Genomic DNA, 21,308 nt, shown 5'->3' on the forward strand with positions numbered 1-21,308 from the left:
TCGAGAGTCAAAGCAGGAGCATCATTTTGACCAAGTATTGGTCACCCCATGCCTAAGGTTAGGCTGCTGGGGGTCAGGGAGAGTGACCTTCTGGTTTCGGGAGTAGGAGGCAAGATCCATCCCTCAGAGATTCATACAATGGTAGATTCCCAACCCCAGAAAGGGATCGGATACTGAACTGACAAAGTCAAGACAAATGTCCATCACCCCTACTTAGAGATGTGTCTTCTACCCTTTCCAAGACAGGGTCATTCCCCTTGACACATACAACTCTGCTTTTTTCTGACTCACGTCAACCTCACACCATTCTCTCCAGTCAGTGGATCTCTGCCTTCCTTGTTCTTTTTCAAAAAATAGATGATGTTTCTTCTCCAGAAATAACCAATCCAATTAAACTTGACTCAACCTGAAGGTCAGACAATTACTCTTAGGCTAAACCCACACTTTCTGGAACTGAGTTGGAGGTGTGATAGGGTGAATTCTAATTATAGAGTGCCTCTAGATAAAAATATCATCTTGCAAAGGAGTGCGCTTAGAAACAGACTTGCCATGTAGTGTAATTTACAGCTATAAGAAAAGCTCAAGGATAGCAGCTTATAATAAAAAGCAAAGCAAATTAATCCGTTCCTTTAAATACTGTGAAACAGTATAAATAGTGTTGCTTTCTGAGTCAAAACTAACCTCATAAATTTAATTTGGAAACTAGCTAGGGAAGACTGACAGTAGCCAAGTCTCAAATTCGGCCTTACACCCAAAACATGTGGACCAAGACTGGGCTGTTCAGAGTGCTTTGGGAGTAATGGTGACTACAAAATTACAACTAGCTAGTCCAGAAGCTTCTAGCAGCAGGAGAAGAGGCTCTTTGCAGAGAAATAAGTTCACATTGTCATATCCCAAAGGTTTATGATTAACTCTGTAGGGATGTGAGGTTCCTCACTGCAAAAAGAAAGTCAAACAAGAAGGTTCAAGGATTCATTTAAGCAAAGACTGCATTGTGCAAAAGCAGAAGCCAAGTTTTTAAGGAAACTAACTCCAGGTTCTTTATTTAAAAAATGTATGCTTAAAAGTAAGAGCTACAATCTGGGATCCTTACAGCATCTGATTTGCAGAGAGAGAGAGAGAGAGGGAGGGAGAGAGAGAAACTAAATGGCATAAATATCATCCTGCATTTGGCACTCCCCTCTTTATTTTCAGACAATTCTCTGGGACAGATTAATGGTTCCTTTAAGTCATATTTTATTTATGAAGTTCTTTAAACACATTTCTTTTTTCCCCTTCCAAGTAGGCATCAAAAAAAAAAAAAAAGAATAACAGTGCTCACGGCATGATGAATATATTATGAAATAATATATTAGTCTCGGCCAAAGTTTTCAACAGGAAATTTCCGTTGGTCAAAGATCCTGGGACGGAACTCACTAGCCCACCGACCGTGAAGAGAGGCACCCATCAGAGCTTTGGGGTGGAACAGTTGTTCTTTGGAATACTTACTGGAGTAGGAGTCAGGAATTTGCAGAAAATGTGTTTGGGAGGAAGCAGTTGTCTATGCCAAGGATGCTAAGCCTGCACTGTCCTTTTCTTCATTTCATGTTTTACCACCTTGGTGGCACACTTCTTTATGCATTACTGTTACTCAATTATTGATAATAAAATCACCCAACCACACACGTTCAAACAAAAACTAACCTTGAATGAATATCTAAAGTTCACGTTCAAACAAAAACTAACCTTGAATGAATATCTAAAGTTCATCATCTGCCCCATGAACAGCTCTTAATTTTGACTTCCATATTTCTATTTAAGTCATCTAAACGTTGACAAAAAATCTGTTCACGAAATCACCTAGGTTTGAACTTTCAGGCTTCTCTTCTTTCTCTGTATCCCACAGCATGAAATTTTCCTTGATACTACCTACAACTGCAGCCTCTTTCCAAGATTACCTCCCTCACCCTAAGCCGAGTCCTCATGCCCATGCGGACCACTGTGTTGGCACCATAGCTACTTCGATTTCAACTTTATTCCTGCGATGGTCATTTATGCTGTGCAAATATTTTCAGTCTTCCGCTTTCTGGGCACATGGTAGAACTGCACTTCTTGACCTCCTTGTGATTAGGTGGGACCATGTTACTGGTTTTGGTCAATGAAATGTGAAAAGTGACATCTGTCACTTCTGTGCCAGAACATCCATTTGCACTTTGTCTGCCCCCAATAAGCAGCAATTGTGTTGAAAGTGGGGTAAGGGGATAAAGAGATTTGGAGCAATGTCTCCAGTCTGAGCAAGAAATAAGTCTCAGGGGACTTCCCTGGCGATCCAGTGGTTAAGACTCTGCACTTCCACTGCAGGGGGTACAGGATCAAGCCCTGGTCAGGGAACTAAGATACTACATGCAGTGGGGTGCAGCCAAAAAAAAAAAAAGAAAGAAAAATAAGTCTTGTTATAAGCCGTTAAGATTCAGGGTTACAACCATAGCATAACCTAACTTATGCTGATACACTCCCACCATCCTTTTTTTTTTTTTTTAATTTATTTATTTATTTTGGCTGTGTTGGGTCTTCATTGCCGTGCGCAGGCTTTCTCTGGTTGCGGTGAGCAGGGGCTACTCTTCGTAGCAGAGCCTGCGCTCGGGCTTCAGCAGCTGTGGCTCGTGGGCTCTAGAGCGCAGGCTCAGTAGTTGTGGTGCACGGGCTTAGTTGCTCCACGGCACGTGGGATCTTCCCGGACCAGGGCTCAAACCCGTGTCCCCTGCATTGGCGGGCAGATTCTTAACAACTGTGCCACCAGGGAAATCCCTTCCACCCTCCACTGTCACCAATTAATCTGGTAGTCACTCCCCTGTCCAAATAACTCATCTCTATCAGAGTACAAACCCCCGAAGATTGTCATTCAAGGCTTTTTACACCTTGGACCCAGCCTACTCTGTCAGCCTCACCTCCCCTTCGCCACCAACAGAGGAAATGGGATTCCTAAAAATTCATGGACTGTGCCCCAGTTTTCTACCTTTGATCTATGTCCTGTTTCTCAAAGGCCCACATTGACAACCACACCCAGTATCTTCAACTAATGGAAAATGGGTAGAATTCACAAGTCCCAACGTGGAGTTTTTGCCCAGCATTCACCACGTTAACCCAAATATTCAAGTCTTTTCATTAACAGCTAAGAATTTTCCACACTGGCTCTCTCCAGTTCCTTCTATTCCCCCTCTGGAGCTCCTATTCAACTTGTTAGAGCTGCTTATTTCGTCCTGGAATCCTATGCTCTTCCATATATTTCATCTCCTTATCTCTTTGCTGCATTCTAGGGAATTTCTTCACAATCCATCTTCCAGTTCATCAATTCTCTCTTCAGTTGAACCATCCAGGTTTCCTCCCAGGGCTACAGCAGCGGGTGCTGTTTTTCTACTCTGGATTTTAGTTCCTTCTTCATTTTGGACCTCTGGGCCTATTTTAAAACTTTCCTGGATGCTCATCTAGGCATTTAATAGATGCCAATTTCATATTACCCAGCACATCTGGGTATTTATGAGTAGACAGCCTCCCAAGTTATCTTATAAAAGTCATAGTGCCACAAACAAAAATTTCTAGTATTGTGTTTTGCATACTTTTTATTTGTTGAATAAAGGAGTATTTGTGAATATGTACATAAACACATAGAGCGAGCACTAGATTTAGAGCAAGAATATCTGGGTTCTAATACGCAAAGCCACTTCCCAGCTCTGAGGGCTTAGGCCAAGAACTTAATGAGTTCAGCTTCCTCGACTGTAAAACTAGGCTATTAGACCCGTGCAGCCCACCACACAGGTTTATTGCAAGGTTCAAATGCAGAAACATAAGAAAAGTGCTATGAATACAACTTAAGAGCAACACAAGTATAAATATAACAAGTAACAGCAATTGAATTTCAAGTTGAGGCGTACTTAATCACACCCTCGGGTTATACCGAGGTACTGATGGAGTCGATATGTTAGCTGATTGCTAACAAGAATGAATATGCCGCTCTTCTGAGCAGGGAGAATTCTGCAATATCCCGTAGCCCATCCCTGCAATGAATCACTCCCTAAACTTCATGAAGATGTCAGCGACCCACCATCAATAACTCTCTCACGGAAGCACAAGGGCCAAATGTCGCACGTTTATTTACATGTGAAATGTGTTTAATACAGTTAGGATGGATATGGTTAGTGCATGACACCTGACAGCAGCAAGACCTTTTGAGGAACCGAACGTTGACTACAGTATATCATGCAAGTATATCTATATATACACAAAAGAATTTCTTCTCTTAAAAAAAAAAAAGTACAAAACATGTTTCGGGATAAATACAAGATATAAAATGCAAAAGAAAACACAAAACCAAAAAGTATAACTCTCCCAGAGAACTATAAACGTTTGGAAGGGACAGAAGAGTACCTCGGCTGCACTAAGAAAGCGGAACTACCGATGTTAAAGATACTTATTTAAATGGCTGAACTAAACCCAGGTGGCTCAGTGCTGACTCGAACGGCCAATTGCAACATGCCGGCTGCTGCATCAATAAGGTGGAAGTTGTGCATCCCAAGTCTACTAAGTACCAGGACGTATGGCAGTAGCACCCTGAACAGGAAACGCCAACTCTTTAGACAGCAAATGGTTAAGTCAATTGTGATTTTTTTTTTTTCCTGTCAAGAGCCAGAGAAATACTTGATATTTTTAGTTGTGTCTTTGCAATAGTTAATAAATTACATGACAAAAGCTTGACTATATAAATCTATTGGTCTAACTACGTATTTGTAACTTTTACAGTAGTCCAGCCCTTTCGCTGCTATATCTCCTTGTGCTCTTTATAAGTCAGCCTTGCAAATCGGCCCAGAAAGCCACCGCTGCCCCCAGCCACCCCGCACCCCCGTTTTTTCCCTTTAGGATATCCTTCTTCCCCATTCTGAGATGGAATTAATCCACGTTCCTTACTGGATTTCTGGCCCAAGTTTTCATACCCCCGCTGAGAAAGAAGCGACCTGCAAGGCTGCTTTCGACACAGTTTGGCCTGGAGAAGACGCCACACGCCGGGCTGCGGTCCTGGCGGGGCCGGCACTCCCTGGCGGAGCAGGCACGTTGAGGATAGTGCTAAGACACTTAAAAGTCCCTAGTGTTTTTGAGACCTACAATCACCTACGATTTATGTAGTGAATTCTAAAAATTAAAAACACTAAAAAAGGCATTATCGTAGCCTGTAATTAGTTAACCCATTCAAATCTGTGACATACAAAATGGTTTATTTGAATTCAGGAACTGCCCCTGATACTAAGAACTGTTTTAAAGAAACAGTACAAAAAGAAAAATTCTAACTCAAATTAAAAAAAAAAAAAAAAAAAAAACCAAGAACGAAACAAAAAAAACCTTCAAAACATTTTCCACTAAATACTGATATAAACATGTAACAAAGAGTATAAAAAGTTATTCATTTAAATATATACAAACTCTTTTCAACTCAAATACTGTTTTAATACTTAATCGAGGAGGATATACAGGAGGAGGTGGAGAAGGGAGTGGAAGGAGGATATATTGCAACAGCCTAGACAGTACTGTTAACTCTATGATAACTGCCAACTTTTTGTAAGAAAACTGTCTCTTTGCTTCCAATGTGGACCGGGACTCTCGGCGGGAAGGGTGCGCGGCTATTTCTCCGCTGAGCTCACTCTTTTGGATTTGATGAAGGCCATGCCGTGGGTCCGCATGTGGGCGTTTAAGGCAGCTTCCGTCTCGAACGTCTTTGCACATACTTTGCACGTTCTGTCCGACACGGGGCCGTCGGCCGGCGCGTCCTCTGGGCCGGGCTTGTTCTCCTGCTGGCTCTCCTCGCCGGCCCCGTTCTGCTTGGCCGCTGGCTGCGGCTCCTTCAGTTTGTGGACGATGAAGAGGTGCCGGGACAGGGAGACGTGCGACGTGTAGCAGAGGCCGCACTCGCGGCACTGGTGGGACGAGCCGTCCGACTTGTGCTGCGGGATGTGCTCGTGGAACTGCAGCAGGTTCTCCGTGGTGAAGCCGCACACGGCGCACTTGTGCACCTTGAACACATTGATCTTCAGCTTCTTCAGGGGCTGCGTGATGGCTCCTCGGGGAGGTCTGAACTCTAAAACGGGTTCTTCCAACTTCCGCTTGGGACTGGGAACCTTGGAGAGAAAAACAGAGCGGGTGACGCACTGAAAACCGGTCTCTGGGTGGGTGACAGGCGGTCGGTGCTCGTGGGCCCCGGGGCTGCGGGGAAACGTGTCCCAGGAGCGGGGGGGGTGGGGAGGGGTGCGGGCTCCTTACGGCTGCGTGGCCGCCACCCCACCCAAGGGTCGTGCCTTCCAGCCCCCCAACAGAGATGGACTCAGCGATGACCAGGCATCCTCCAACAGCCGGCTTGGTAGGACAGACAGGTCATGGCCCTCGTGGGACGCAGGCGCCAATGGAGTGACGAAGAGCCACGAAGGAGCCAGCGTGCAGTGTGGCAGGGACAGCCTGAGCCAGGAGGCCACACGGGGAAAGGGGCCCAGGAGGCAGGCCAGGGGGGCCGGGGCGGGGCGACCAGGTGAGTGTGCAGATAAGGCTGAGGAGAGGCAGGGGGTGGGCGGACTGCAAAGCACCTCGTGGAGGAGAAGATGTCTGCACTTGTGCTTCTCCCGAGACTGAGGTGGAGCCACCTGAGCCTCACCGGGTCTCCTAAGCGCCCTTTCCTGCCCACTCACCTTCCTCCCACTCCTTCCCCTCTGGCCTCATCAAATCCCCTCCCTTCCAGCTCTCTAAAAAGCCAAGACGAGGGGCCGCCCTGTCCTCCCAGCTCTGCAGCCATCCTGCTTTTCCGCCCTGACCTAGGGCTGCTCCTGCACGTACGTTCTTTAATTCCACCCCTGCCTCCCCATCACTTGAGGGAAAGTGTTACAATTTAATGCGACACGAGTCTGACTTGTATTCTGATTTCAACGATTAACTCCTTGAAAGCACACATAGGCTTTTACCCAGGAACGTTCCAGACGCAGCACAGGGCCAAAGAAAGCAGGTCTCCTAAGTGTCTGCTTTACCGCAACAGCACTTGCGACACACACACCGTGTACTCAGGTTAGTATACGTGTACTCAGGTTAGTATACGTTCTGTTGTCTGCTTCAAGTTCACTACCTACTAGTAAGGCACTATCTACGAATCTTATCTTAATCCTTTATCAGTACAAAGAGAAGCTAAGTGGAATCAATTTTGATTAGGTACCTCTCACAACCAATATACTGCCAATGAAAAGGAGTCTAGGTTCATACAATCCCCCAGCTAAGAGACCACTTCTGTGAGGCAACATAAAATTTTATATGTAAGTAGATCAATCCCTAAAGTTGTGTCTGGAAGGATACAGAAGAAACTTAATAAAGGTTACCTTTTAGGAGCAAGATGAAAGCTCAGAACGAGTGCAGCGAGAGCTTCCCTATTATTTTAAAGTTTTATGCACAGTCTGAATTTTTAAAACTGCGTAACCGTAGAATAATTTAAATGCAAAAAAAAAATGGCAAAAGCAAGTCAACACAACTTCACTGTAAAGAGAACACGTGCAGTGTTTGACCTTGGTATCTTCTTTTATTTCTGCTTCCTCCTCATTGGTGGCTTCTGTCATTTCTTTCAAGTCAGGATCCTTAATTCCGTGCATGAGTTGGATATGTTTCTCCAGCATTAACCGTTTCGTGAAGGTACGCCTGGAGTCTGGGCAGTGCCTGTGAGGAAAAGGACAAGGAAATAACCTACTTGCTTTAAAGGAACTCACTGAGGTGCACATTCACTGCTGAAAGCCTTCAGCCGGCCGACAGCCCCGCTCAGAGGGGCCAGGGTCGTCTGCATGAGTACCACTGATCCAAAGCGAAAGAGTAATTTTGCTATGAATCATAGTTTCCAATTGGTGAAAAAAAAAAAACTCTTGCAGCTTTCGTTAAAAGTTTTCTATCAGTTTTTGTGTCCTTACAGGACACAAAAATTTGGGTCAGATGGAGTACTTATTTTCTGAGTTTGGTTAAAGTATTACTTAATTCGTTATTCTAGATGGCTGTAATTTTTAACATGGAGAACATTAAATTTCAAAAGTTTCCTTTCCAGTGACTCAGACGGTTCCCTCAGAATTTACGTCATGAGACACTTTAATAGGAAGAAAGTCCCTGCCTGACTCCTTCACGCTGGTGTTAACGATTCCTGTCCACTCTGCCGTAACACAGACAAGACAGACTGTCTCCCCATCAAATTCCTCATCAAAGCACAAATGCAATATGCATGGTTAGGACCGCAGCGCTCAAATACATGTGTTCAGTCAGTCGATTAAAACATAGAAAACTGTGAACAGATATCCAAAACATGTCAATTATTTAAAATGTCATTTCAGCTTGTGCAAAATTATGTTAATTACGATCACAGTTCTTCTTTATAAGATATGAATTTATCATTTTCTTAACCAAACAGGCCAAACACACGTAAATGGAAGTTAATGACCATGGTGATTACAGATACTCTAAGCCAGGCATCAAGAATACCACTGCAGCGAAGGTGGATGGAAAGTTCCTCATGGCTTATGAAGAACCAAATTTGCTGTCTTCAGAGAGGCTTCTAAGAATTTTATAATGATTGGCTCCAAATTCTGGTATCATGTTAGAGACGCTCTATGGGGCAGCAGTGGGAGCCAGCACCAACACCAAAGAACAAACGAAATTAGCTGGACAATCCTGGCATCTTACTGCCTTACAGGCACTTCACGAGGAAATGAACACCCCTGTTAGAGGAAGGACTGTGCCATCCACGCCAGCATTCCTTTCCATTTTCTCAGCCCAGGGTTTCCTCCTAAATTCACTGATTCTTTCAATGCAGTCTCAACATACAGACTGTATTTACAGAATGTTCTCATCTCACCAAAATCACTCCCAGCTTCAATTTCACGGAAGGAGGGTCCCTGTTTTCCTACCCAAGAAACATTCCCTACCTAACCAAGACACAGCAAAGCCCCGGCGATCTGGTAGCTGACTTTCTCACGTTCCCTCAGCCAAATGGTACACAGAGCCCTGCTTTCATCACGGCCACACACTGGCTATATGGCTTCTGTGTCGTTTAGTCCTCTTTTATGAGAAGTGCCTTAAAGTAAGTAACCCTGTTATATCACCTCACTTCAGGCATGTTCTGAGTGGGTGAGAAAGCTTTCTCACTAATAATAATATAACAATCTCTGACCTTCATATACAAAGAATCTCATGGACTGTCCACTCAGTGGGTTGGCCCACTCAGTTCCTTGAATTTGGTCTCTAACCAACAGCGTGTGCTGAGATGAGGGATGCACTGCAACCGAGGGGCAAACGTCCAGCCCAGGATGACTCCATGACTGGCCCCACCACGGCCTGCTCTGAACCCTGAGTAGATCTACCAGCCCAAACAGCTTACTGATGCTGCCAACTCCCTGTGTGTAAGAGACCGAAGAGCATCTCATTCAACCGTGCACCTACCTGCCCGTGAGCCACTTCTCCAAAATTCTCAGTAATAAAATGCCTACCTCTGTATAATGGATAAGAACATAGGTGGGAATTCCCTGGGAGTACAGTGGTTAGGACTCTGTGCTTTCACTGCTGAGGGCCCGGGTTCAATCCCTGGTCGGGGAACTAAGATCCCACAAACTGTGTGGCCAAAAAAAAAAGAACAAAGGTAACAGATAAGAACATACAAAGGGTGGGCAAGGGACTGCTCCTTTTTATTTTAATATTGTTAAGTGTTACAAACCAAGCAAGAATGGTCTGTCAAAACAAAATACAATTCCGAAAGGAAATCCATACACCATGGAGCAGAGAATGGGAAAATGGAAAGTTAATGGTGAAATGGGAAAAACCTTCGAGAAGTTCCAGGCTAACCCTTTCACTGTGCTTCCCACATTAGAAATCACAACTTACGAGCAGGTATAAACTTTCCTGATGCCTTTGTGCTTGATCCGGTTGTGACGGCACAGGCTGTGGGATGAGCTGAAAGACTTGTCACACTGGCGGCAGGGGTGCTTCTTCATTTGCTTTATTAGGAGAAAAGAGAAAGAAAGTCACTTGAGAGAACAAAAATGGAAACACTTTACAAATTAAAAACTCTTTTGTAAGAGTCTAAGTATCACTGCTGTTTAGCAATACAGTAACAAGACTAGAAGATTTTAAAGGTGTAACAGAGGACTTCCCTGGTGGTGCAGTGGTTAGCCTGCCAATGCAGGGGACACGGGTTTGAGCCCTGGTCTGGGAGGATCCCACATGCCACGGAGCAACTAAGCCCGTGCGCCACAACTACTGAGCCTGCCTGCGCTCTAGAGCTTGTGCGCCACAAATACAGAGCCTGTGAGCCACAACTACTGAAGCCTACGCGCCTAGAGCCAGTGCTCCGCAACAAGAGAAGCCACCGCAATGAGAAGCCTGGGCACCGCAGTGAAGAGTAGCCCCTGCTCGACGCAACTAGAGAACAGCCCGCACGCAGCAATAAAGACCCAATGCAGCCAAAAATCAATCAATCAATCAATCAATCAATTTAAAAAAAACATAACAGAAAGGGTGGGTAGGGCTGGAGTAATCATGGAGGGGTTCATTTCTAGAGAACACACTTTATCAAGACTAAAAAACTATTTTTTTCCTTAAAAAGACTTATTGTTTTGATTGAACACAAACACCCAGATAGCTGAAAAGAAAACATTACATAAATTTTCTTTGCGTAAGAGACGTTATTTTTAAAAAGCAGATAACCTAGAAAAACAATTCTTCAGCAGATACCAAATAAAGCCATTAGTTAATTTGTTATATCCAGAAAGAACAGGTTTCCTTCTCCAATATGCCATTTTAAATTACATCTCTGGCTAATTTTAAACATTTTAGCTTCTCCCCCTAATAACTAATTATTGCTTAAATAAGGAAAGAGTTTTCCAAGAATGCTTTTTGTTTTAAATGATACCATTTGGTTATCTCAAGAACACAAGTTTGAAACCACTTTGGGGATACTGCCTGTTGGTATATGTAGTGTGTGTGTGTGCGTGCGTGCGTGTGTGCAGGGGAGGGACACTGAGAAAGCGAGAGAGCACGATCAAGAGATATATAAAAATCTGGGCTTCCCTGGTGGCGCAGTGGTTGAGAGTCCGCCTGCCGATGCAGGGGACATGGGTTCGAGCCCCGGTCCGGGAAGATCCCACGTGCCGCGGAGCGGCTGGGCCCGTGAGCCATGGCCGCTGAGCCTGCGCATCCGGAGCCTGTGCTCCGCAACTGGAGAGGCCACAGCAGTGAGAGGCCCGCGTACCGCAAAAAAAAAAAAAAAAAAAAGAGAGAGAGATAAAAATCAAAGTGAAAGTTTCCCACTTTGGCTAAGACATAATGTTAATTCAACAGATTCCCATGTGGAACCTTTGAAGTCAAATTAGTGGCTTAACATTTAACACAAATTATTTGGGCATGATACGCACTGCAGTCTGGAAGTAATGTCATATCACGAGGAAATGAAATCAAGAAAGAACGGTTTGCCTCGTAAATGAAACAAATTTGGCTCATCAGCCCTCGTAAAAAATAGGGATGAAGAAGGAATAAGTTCTCACGTGAAATTGTGTTACTACTTTGGCAATAAGAAGAGGTAAGCAAGCAACTGTGACCTAAGTGATAAAGAAATGATGTTTTCTAAAAACTTATTTTTACATTAATCACCTGACAAACACACCCTTATTCAAGCTGGTAAACAAATCTATTCAGGCGGCTGAGAGGAGTCCCAGAGATGGGCTGGCACCTTTTCTCCACCACTCACTAACCATGTGACGGGGGAAAGTGTCCCAACTCCATAAACACCCACTCCTCAAGCTGTCAAGTGGGGATCACAGCAGTGCCGTCCTCAGAGAGAGTGCTGGGGGAAGGGGGCCACTGAAGGGCTAGCACAGTGCTTGGGACACAGAGAAATCCTCAATATGTGTTACTTTATTAGTAATAATAAAGTTACATATCCAAGTTTCATTTTTTAAAAAGTGGAAAATACAATCTTTTAAATAAAACAAATCAGTCCGGCGGACGCTGAAAAGGTCTTGAACCCAGACAAAGGCAAAGGAGGAAGTTCCTTCTCCAAGTTAAAGATGAAAGTCGTACCATTGCTTGTACTGCTTTCCTAAGCATATCCCCGGGATATATGGATATACATCATATATCCCAGACTGTAAGAATCATCTCTGGGGGAAAAAAGACACAACAAAGCAAGTGACCAACTAGTGCCTGAGATATCCTGTCCCTTCTCCATAAGAATTTTCGATCACATTAAATAGGCCATCCCTACTCTCTTTTATTAGCATATGTAGCCAGAGAATGAATAAGAGGTTTCTTTTACAATAAAACTTTAAGTCAAGAACAGTCAGTTATGAATAGTTCTACTATGTTTCAATAAAGGTTTTTAACATCTACAAATACCTAACTCCTGTTGAATTCTGCACATATAAGATGGACAATGTTAAGATCACCTGGGAGAGCTGAAACACAAGACATCTTTCTAAAAGCAAGACAGTTGTAGCAAATAATCATAAAGGAGGGAGACAACGGAAGTGTATCTTTCTAAGCACAAAACAGGGCAGAGACCTCAGAGACGTGCAGACTGGATTTTCTATTATGGTGAAGATTTTAATATTCTACTTCTTGTTACCGTGTAGTTATATTAATATCAAATCAAAATTGTAATAGAGAAATATCAATAAAGAAATCCTCAGAAGATAATAAAATAAATGAAGAGCAGCTTAGCTAAATCAATAATTATTATTTTCAAAAAGAGTTGACGATGTATGAGATACTCTTTTTCAACATCTTTATGAAAAAAAATTGCAGAAGTGAACTGTGCAATCTCAAAACAATGGGGCAAGGTTTCAAAATCACTGGTGACAAGAAAAACTACAAGTTAAACTCCAGTTTCCAGATCAAACCCGCCATGTTCACAATACCTAACAAGACAAATGACTTTCTTCTTTGTTAAATTTTAAATACTAACTTGTTTAAAGGTGCTTTGCCTAATTTATCTTCATAACTTGTATCTTCAATATTATAATAGTTCATACTGCTACTTTACGACACAGGGAGCAATTTTTAATCAAACATGGGAAAAAACAGTATTAAGAAAGTGTAGGACTTCCCTGGTGGCACAGTGGTTACGAATCCGCCTGCCGATGCAGGGGACACGGGTTCAAGCCCTGGTCCGGGAAGATTCCACATGCCACAGAGCAACTACGCCCGTGCGCCACAACTACTGAGCCTGCGAGCCACAACTACTGAGCCCACGTGCCCCAACTACTGAAGCTCTCGCGCGCCTAGAGCTCGTGCTCCGCAACAAGAGGAGGCACTTCAGTGAGAAGCCCGCACGCAGCAACAAAGAGCCAACGCAGCCAAAAATAAATAAATAATTAACTTTTAAAAAAAGGAAAAAAGAAAGTGTAAAAGTCTATCATTCTGTTTTCAAGACTTTTAATGTCCTTTACTTCTGCTGGCTCCAAGGCTGCATAAACTGATATTAACAGAACCAGGGCCTTAAGTGCACTTTTTATAGTTAACTAAAATCAGAAAAGAAATTTATGAATTATAAATTATTTTGTTTTTAAATAGAACTCTTTAAAGAAACAGTGAACTAATAAGCTGGAAGGGTCTGAAAATTTTGCTAAAACGTTAGAGCAAAGTATCAAATGAAACACTTGGGCACACCTCCTAAACTTTCTCCCTCATCTCCAATTTCTGACTCTTTTACCTTTGTGTCCTTTAGGGAAGAAAGCATTATTATTAACTGCTCTTACCTAACAAACTCCTTTGTTCTACATGCCCCAGCCCTGGGCTCATGTCTGAGCTCTGGGATTTAAAATGCCTCTGAAAGCCATTCTTTTCGGATGGCACTTGGTGGAGGTGGGCGCTCTCACGATCAGACATTTCCATGCTGATAACCAGTCCCTTCCTGTCTCTTGGCTTGAAGGCCTCTGTCTCAGGTGACTCTGAAGAAGTTAGAGGGAGAAAAGCCACAACTTCACACTCCCATCTGGCCAGACACCCACTCATCTCCATCTCTTCTGCGATTCCCTCCTCCACGAGATATCTGCCTCACACCAACATGCACAGGGCCTCCTTGACAACCAGCACATGTCCAGGAACAGCCACAAGTTTAAGATTAAACGGGAGCGAAGTTATTCCCAAAGCACGCTGACACACATCCTTCAGCTCTTATCATAGCGGTTTTTATGAAAAAGGAAAACCAAACCAACTGCATAATTTACGCCTACCACAGCAGTAATCCCTCAGAATTTAACTCCTAAAACCCTGGACCCTTCCACTTGGGAATCTATTCTACAGATAAACCCGCACATGGTACAGTCAGTTCTGATTTAACACAACATACATAGAACACGTGCTCTAAATCATTGAACTCTGCAGAGTCAGGCAACAAAACCCACAAGACTTCCAGCAACAGTGAAGTTCAGGGTGTAACTTTCAAAAACTGCCAACAACTCATTTAATAAAAAACGAAACTAGCATGGATTTACACATGTTAAACGGTTAAGAAACACATATTAGGTGCTGCAAAAAATGGGGCACTTTACCTTGAAAAAGACCTTCAGTTTGCTTGTGGAAGTGAGCGCCAGGGGGCTTGCTCGAGTTTCTGTGAAGTGGTGTAAGGAGGGTTATCTGAAATTGGAGGGAAGTTGTAACACCAGGTGTGGACCTGTGTGACTCAGCCCACGGGGAGATGAGGTCACTGGTGAAGGCAGAAGGTGTGTGCCGGGTGGACTCCTACACAACTCTGTTGCACAGTTTAATGATCACCTAGTGTTTCTCAGGGACGGAATCGCACGAGCAAACTCGGAATTCACATTATGCTTCAATTGTTCCCTGATGTATCAACTACATTGGAACAAATCTGTGTTTTCCACACAGGCATTAAAGCAGAACTGACTGTACATACAAGGTTATTCACTGCAGCACTGTGTGTAAGGGGAAAAGATGGGAAAAAATGTGGGTCCATCCAAGGAGGAAGGGTTAAATAAATGATACGTGCTCAAAACAATACTCTTGTCATGCAGCAGTAGAAAAGAATGAAAGATCTCAAAGCACTGGTATGAAAAGAACTGTATCATAAATTACATGGAGACGGAACCGGTGCAGAAAATTAACTTAATAAACTGTGTTCTGTGTTAAAAAGAGGTAAAAATGAGAACACAGACGCATATACGATGATACTGGCATAGAGAAACTTCAAGGGTGGCAAGGGTAGAAATGAGGCTTTTAACTGCATTCCTTCATATTATTTGGATTTCTGAACCATGTGAATAGAGCTCATATAAAAAAATTATTTTTTTCCATTGCCTCAAAAAGATCTTAGGTCAGGTTCACTGAGGTATTAATTTACGAAATGTAAAATTCACTTTTTAATGAGTTTTGGGAAATGGATACAGTTAAGTAACTGCTACTACAATCAAGATATAGAACAGTTCCATCACCCCCCAAATTCCCACGTGCCCCTTTAGCGTCAACCCCTCCTTCCTACACCCAACTCTTAAAAACCACTCATCTGTTTTCCATCCTACAGTTTTGCTTTTTCCATTTGTCACGTACATGGGACCATGCAGTATAATTAATGTGTGTGGTTTTGTGAGCCTGGCATCTCTCACTCGGCATCACGCATCGGCAACTCTATCGAGTGTATCAGTAGTCCGTGCTTCTCACTGCAGAGGAGTACTCCGTTGTATGGACAGACCCCTGTTTGTTTACCATTTACCAGGTGAAGGACTTCAAGGTTGTTTCCAGTTTTTGAAAATTATTGAAGTATACAGTATAAACTATAAACATTCATGGACAGGTTTTGGTGTCAACATATGATCTTATTTCTCTTGGGTAAATACCTAGGAATGGGATTACTGGGTCCTATGGTAAATTACATAAGAATCTGTCAAAGTGTTTTCCAGATGGCTGTACTCTGTTTTTCCACCAGCAATGGATAAGAGCTCCAATGGCTCTGCAGCCTTCCCAGCACTTGATATTGCCATTTTGTTTTATTTTATTTTATTATAGCCATTATCAAGGGTGGCTAGTGGTATTTCATTGTGGTTTAATCTGCATTTCTCTAATGACTAATGATAGTAAGGTAAAAATTTTTCAGTTAACAGATAAAATACCTATTTATATGGTGTGCCTCTTCCTCCAAAGAAAAGCCCTGAACTCTGTTTTTGGTTTTTTTGTTTTTTTTTTTTTTTTTTTTCTTCAGTACGCGGGCCTCTCACGGTTGTGGCCTCTCCCGTTGCGGAGCACAGGCTCCGGACGCGCAGGCTCAGCGGCCATGGCTCACTGGCCTAGCCGCTCTGTGGCATGTGGGATCTTCCCAGACCAGGGCACGAACCCGCGTCCCCTGCATCGGCAGGCGGACTTTCAACCACTGCGCCACCTGGGAAGCCCTGTTTTTGGTTTTTTATTTCAGGAGGAATTTCACTCTCTTGTAAGGTCCTTGAAAACAGAAGCTGTGGATCATTCATCCTTACAGCCCTGGCATTCAGCATACAGAAAACACTCAGTAAATAGTCACTGTGTAAATGAATAAAAGAAAAAAATAACTGAATACACAATTATCTACTGGAAAAATACAAGCATGTTCTACAAAGTGTTCACAGAACAACAAATTTACCATAAAGTCCTGGACAGAGAGCAAGCACTGCTTGTTTCTGGAAGATGGGTGAGACACCGGCATGTTTAAATCCTGGTAAGAGCCTCTAAAAAACAAAAACACTCACTGGGCTTCCCTGGTAGCGCAGTGGTTCAGAGTCCGCCTGCCGATGCTGGGGACGCCACATGCCGCGGAGAGGCTGGGCCTGTGAGCCATGGCCGCTGAGCCTGCGCGTCCGGAGCCTGTGCTCCGCAACGGGAGAGGCCACAACAGTGAGAGGCCCGCGTACCGCAAAAAAAACCCCAACAAAACACTGAGGACAGAGGTGGGGAGACAGGGAGGGACTCACACAGAAGGAAGAGCACATCCTCCTGTGTGACTGGAGATAAGGCTCTGCCCATAAACAGGTGCGATGCTTACACGGCCAGTGGTGGGCGGGTGAAGAAGGGACTGGGAAACGGAAGGAACTCCTGCCTGGCAGCTTCCATATCAAAGTGAAGTGATACGATGCATCTAGATGCTGCAGCGTTCACTTTCTTTCCCTTACTGTTGCCAATTATAAAAATAACAAATGGTTATTGCAAAATAAAAGAGAATGAGATTGCTTCTAATCTCACCAACTGAGGTACCCACTATCAATTTCTAGCTGTACATCCTGCCCATGTCTTTTCTGGATACACGGATTCACGTGTACTTATGAGTCTATATTATACATAGTGATTTGTCACCTGATTTTTTCGCTTGTAAAGCACACACAGCTACACATATTTTGATGATTCCACATTCTTCTGAATCCACCATTGTATTTTATTGTATAAATGGACCATAATCCATTTAAATATCTTCTATTAATGATTTAGATTATTTCAACTTTTACAGATAAAATTTTCTATAGTCAACCAATGACTTCCTTTGGATAGATTTCTGAAAATAGACTTTCAAGTTGTAAAAATGTTAAGGCTCTGTGTCCCTTCTTGCCGAACCGTCCTCAAAAAGGACACCAGTGACCTAAGTCGGTGTCTCTTCATCAGGAGTCTTCAACACCAGGTTACATTCCTCAACCCTGCCGAAGTCAATTCTACGGCACTTCCGTTTCTCTGCGACGCCTAGTGACGCTGGACATCTAGGCACATACACCTGAGCCATTTACATCTCCCTGGGGAACTGCCCGATCACATCCTTTCCGCGGTTTTCTATGCAGTGAGGGCTGGAGACAGCAGGTGGCGAGCTCAGAGGGCAGACAACAGAGCCTTGCACACCATGGTGAGGGCTCCGGATCGTCCACGAGTGCGAGGAGGGGGCACTGAAGGGTTTGAGCAGAGGACCAATATGACCGACACAGTTTAGATGGGTCACTCCAGCTGCCAAGTGTGGAAGCAGGGAGCCAGGGCACAGGGCTCCAGGGGAGAGATCCTGTGCCCTGGGCTGGGGGAAAAAGGGTGATGATAAGTGGTTAGATTTGGTATGTACCTCCAGGGTAGATGTATGGATGGGCTGAATGTAGGTGACAAAGAAGAGAAAAAGAGGGGTCAGTCATCACTCCAATTCTTTGGCCTGGGCATCGGTGGAGCAGAGTTACCAGCTACCAGTTGGGAAAACAGGGGAGAAGCAGGATCAGGGAAGGAGAGGGATCAAAAGAGTTACGTTTTGGATACGTTAAGTGTGAGAAGCCCACTGGAGACCTAAGCAGAGATGTTAAATAAATAGGTGGTTAGCATCAAGTCCGGATCTCAGGGGAGAGGTCTGGCTGCAGATATACATCCGTGAGTCACTAGGACATAGATGCCACTCTGAGTCATGGGCCTGGATGGGAACTGTCTGAGAGTCAAAGGACACATCAACGTTCATAAGATGATAAAGACCAAGAAGAGCTATCGATGAGGCAGGATGAGAACCAAGAGAAGACAGTGCTTAAGAGGCCCAGCAAAGAAAGCACTTCTAGGAGGACAGAGCAGACGAGTGCTTCAGGCAGGTCAACGAAGACACCAACTGAGAAACCCAAGCCCCCTGAACTCAGGGACACGGAAGCACCGGACAGGTTGGCAGGACTGGCTCTGGTGGAGTGGGGGGACGAAAGTCTAAACAGGAGAAGGAGGCAGAAAACAGAAGGACAGAAAACGATTCCAGGGAGATTTATTATAAAGGGAGGGAGAGAAAAAAATGGCAGTAGGGAAGGGGGGTGAGGAAAGCTGCTTTGCTGGGATAAGGGTACCAGGGCAGAGCTTTATGACGCTGAGAAAGATGCAGGAGAGAGTGGACGAGTGTGGGCAGCTGTGACACCCTCGAGTGGTCAGCAGGGGGCTGGATGGAGCGTGCAGATGGATGGGCTGCCCTTACAGGGGGCGGGGATGCAGGATCATCCTTTGTAATGGGAGATGACACAGTATTTGAGATCAGATGCAACAGGGTTTTCACTGCACCGTCTCCTTATGTGTGAGGCAAAATCCAAACTTCTTGGCTTTCGAGAGGGTCCACAATCTAATCCTCAAGCCACCATTTTGACTACATCTCCTGGGACTTTCATTCAAAGCCTCTCAAATCCACATCTTCTGAAGACCATGACACATTCCTCCCTGCTCTTCTGAGACAGCCTTCCCTCTCCTGGATGCCCATTCACATCCTTTCCCCCTCCAGCCAGCTCAGCTCTCAGGTCCTTGGTGGGCCTTCCCGATCTCTCCAGCCACCTGCCTCTCCTTCTCTTGCCCACATCCCACACAGCTACGAGTGAACCTCTGGAAACACACATCTCAATGTGTCCCTTCTCTCCCTAAAGCCCACCTGGCGTTCTCTGTAGCTTCAGGGAATGAGGCCGTTGGACTTGCCCACCTCACCCGTCCCAGCCTCCCATCACCCCCTTCCTAGAGCATCACCCTCCAGTACTACGTGCTGGCAGCCACTTGGCAGAGCCATGACGGCTTGTACCACATATCCATTCTCCTCCTGCTCGTCTGCACACACGGCAAATCCCTCTTGTGCACCCTCCAAATACCTCTTTGGATAGTATGAGGTAGCATTTCTTCTGTGCAGCCTTCCCTGGCATCTCCCCACCCCTGCTGATGTCCCACGGAACAGTGATGCTCAGATCCTGTACCTTAGATGTAAGTCTCATTCCTCTCTGCCACGTATCAAACCCAATTTTAATTTTTAATTTCACTCTATCCTCCCGTGATTTAAGGCTGGACTATATCTTACTGCTCGCTTTATTCACAGAGCCTCAACAGGTACTGAGCTAAAATCTGAATTGAATGCACCTTTCGCTTAGCGTTTAATTACGTTCACACCTTGTGATGCTGCTGAGACTGCTGTTTCATACCCAACTCAAACTAGTTTTAGCTTTAAAAGTATTTATCCTTTATTTTTCTACCCAACTATAAGCATCTCTAAGGGCAAGAATTACAATTCACACTTGGAGCTCCCTCATAGCAAACACTATGCAACTTGATAAATATTTGTAGGATAAAAGAAAGATACCTACGGAAGAACATGGTGTATGTAAAGCTAAACATTCCCTAAGTCTGAATGAATGGCCTGTTCTAAGCCGTTTCAGAACTGTACATTATTCCTATAATGTGCAAGTACCCAGAGGCACCGAAGACTTTCAGAACAAAACAGTATAGACTGATCACCTGAACAGGTGAAAAACCTATCTATCTATATATACATATAGTCTAATATATGCCTCCTGTAAAATAAATCAGCTTTTCTACAGAATAAAAATGTACTCAGATTACATATAAATAACTCAATAAGTTGATTATTAAAAAAGAAATTCACTAACGAAACATGTATCGTTAGCATATGTATTAAATAAATAAAAGGTATAATTTGCATTGTGAGAATTCTTGAAACTTTTCACCAGGATAAATAAAAAGTAATGCTTCATTAAGTATTTAATTCATCTATTCCTATTAGATCCGGATATAGTCAGTATGTGCCCACAAAACTGTAAAGCTTTCACTCTGTATGAGTATTACCTACAGTCATGGATGGTGAATCACAAGAAATAACCCTGCTCACCCAAGCCACCTATGCTCTCTTAGAAAATGGTCTTGTACATACTGACTATATCCGGATCTAATAGGAATAGATGAATTAAATACTTAATGAAGCACACAAAAGTCTCCTCACATCACACCACAATACCGTACCAATATTCTAAAGCCTCGCCACCATTCTCGGATCTGGTTCAATGAAGAAACCCAATCCCAGAGCAAACCTGGACACTTCAGGTCATAAAAGAAACTACTCTCCTCCCCTAGCCTCAGCCCACTGGATCTATACCTACATCTGCCTGCCGGGGATGCCACGGGCAGGGAGGGGACGCTGGGGCACAGGAAGGGACTGAGGTTTGACAGAGAACCGGGGGTGGGACCCTGGGAGGCTTCAGTCTGCGTCGGGGGCAGTGGAAGTGGAGAGGAGGAAAACTGCTCACTGGTGACAGCGAGGGAAGTAAGTCCCCGGCTTCAGGCAATGTTTTTAATAACAAACGTTCTTAGGCCAGCAAGTCCTGGTACATTCATCCAAAGCAGACGGAGATGGCCAAGTCTCGTATTTCTCCCATCTGGCAACAGCACCAGCCCAGCATCCAGGGAGCCTCCACCTCCTAAACCTTGAGACATAAACAGAAAGAGCCCAGGGAGGAAGAGCCTTCCTCGGTCTGCAAAATCACAGCAGCCCTGCT

General features: G+C 44.2%; 1 protein-coding gene across 4 annotated transcripts in view; it reads right to left on the reverse strand.

The window, feature by feature from the left end:
- Positions 1 to 4,104: 4,104 nt before the first annotated feature.
- The window catches only part of ZNF532 (zinc finger protein 532), a 135,939-nt gene continuing 118,735 nt past the window's right edge, over positions 4,105 to 21,308 (reverse strand). For all 4 annotated transcript variants that reach the window (XM_032603089.1, XM_032603088.1, XM_032603090.1 and 1 more), the window contains 2 exons: positions 7,563 to 7,710; positions 4,105 to 6,143 (listed from right to left, as the gene is read on the reverse strand). In XM_032603089.1, coding sequence (XP_032458980.1) covers positions 5,649 to 6,143; positions 7,563 to 7,710 — 643 coding nt within the window. In that variant the 3' untranslated portion in view covers positions 4,105 to 5,648. The remainder of the gene's footprint in view (positions 6,144 to 7,562; positions 7,711 to 21,308) is intronic.

Source organism: Phocoena sinus, chromosome 14 (assembly GCF_008692025.1).
Source record: "Phocoena sinus isolate mPhoSin1 chromosome 14, mPhoSin1.pri, whole genome shotgun sequence".
In the NCBI taxonomy this organism is placed as follows: Eukaryota; Metazoa; Chordata; class Mammalia; order Artiodactyla; family Phocoenidae; genus Phocoena; species Phocoena sinus.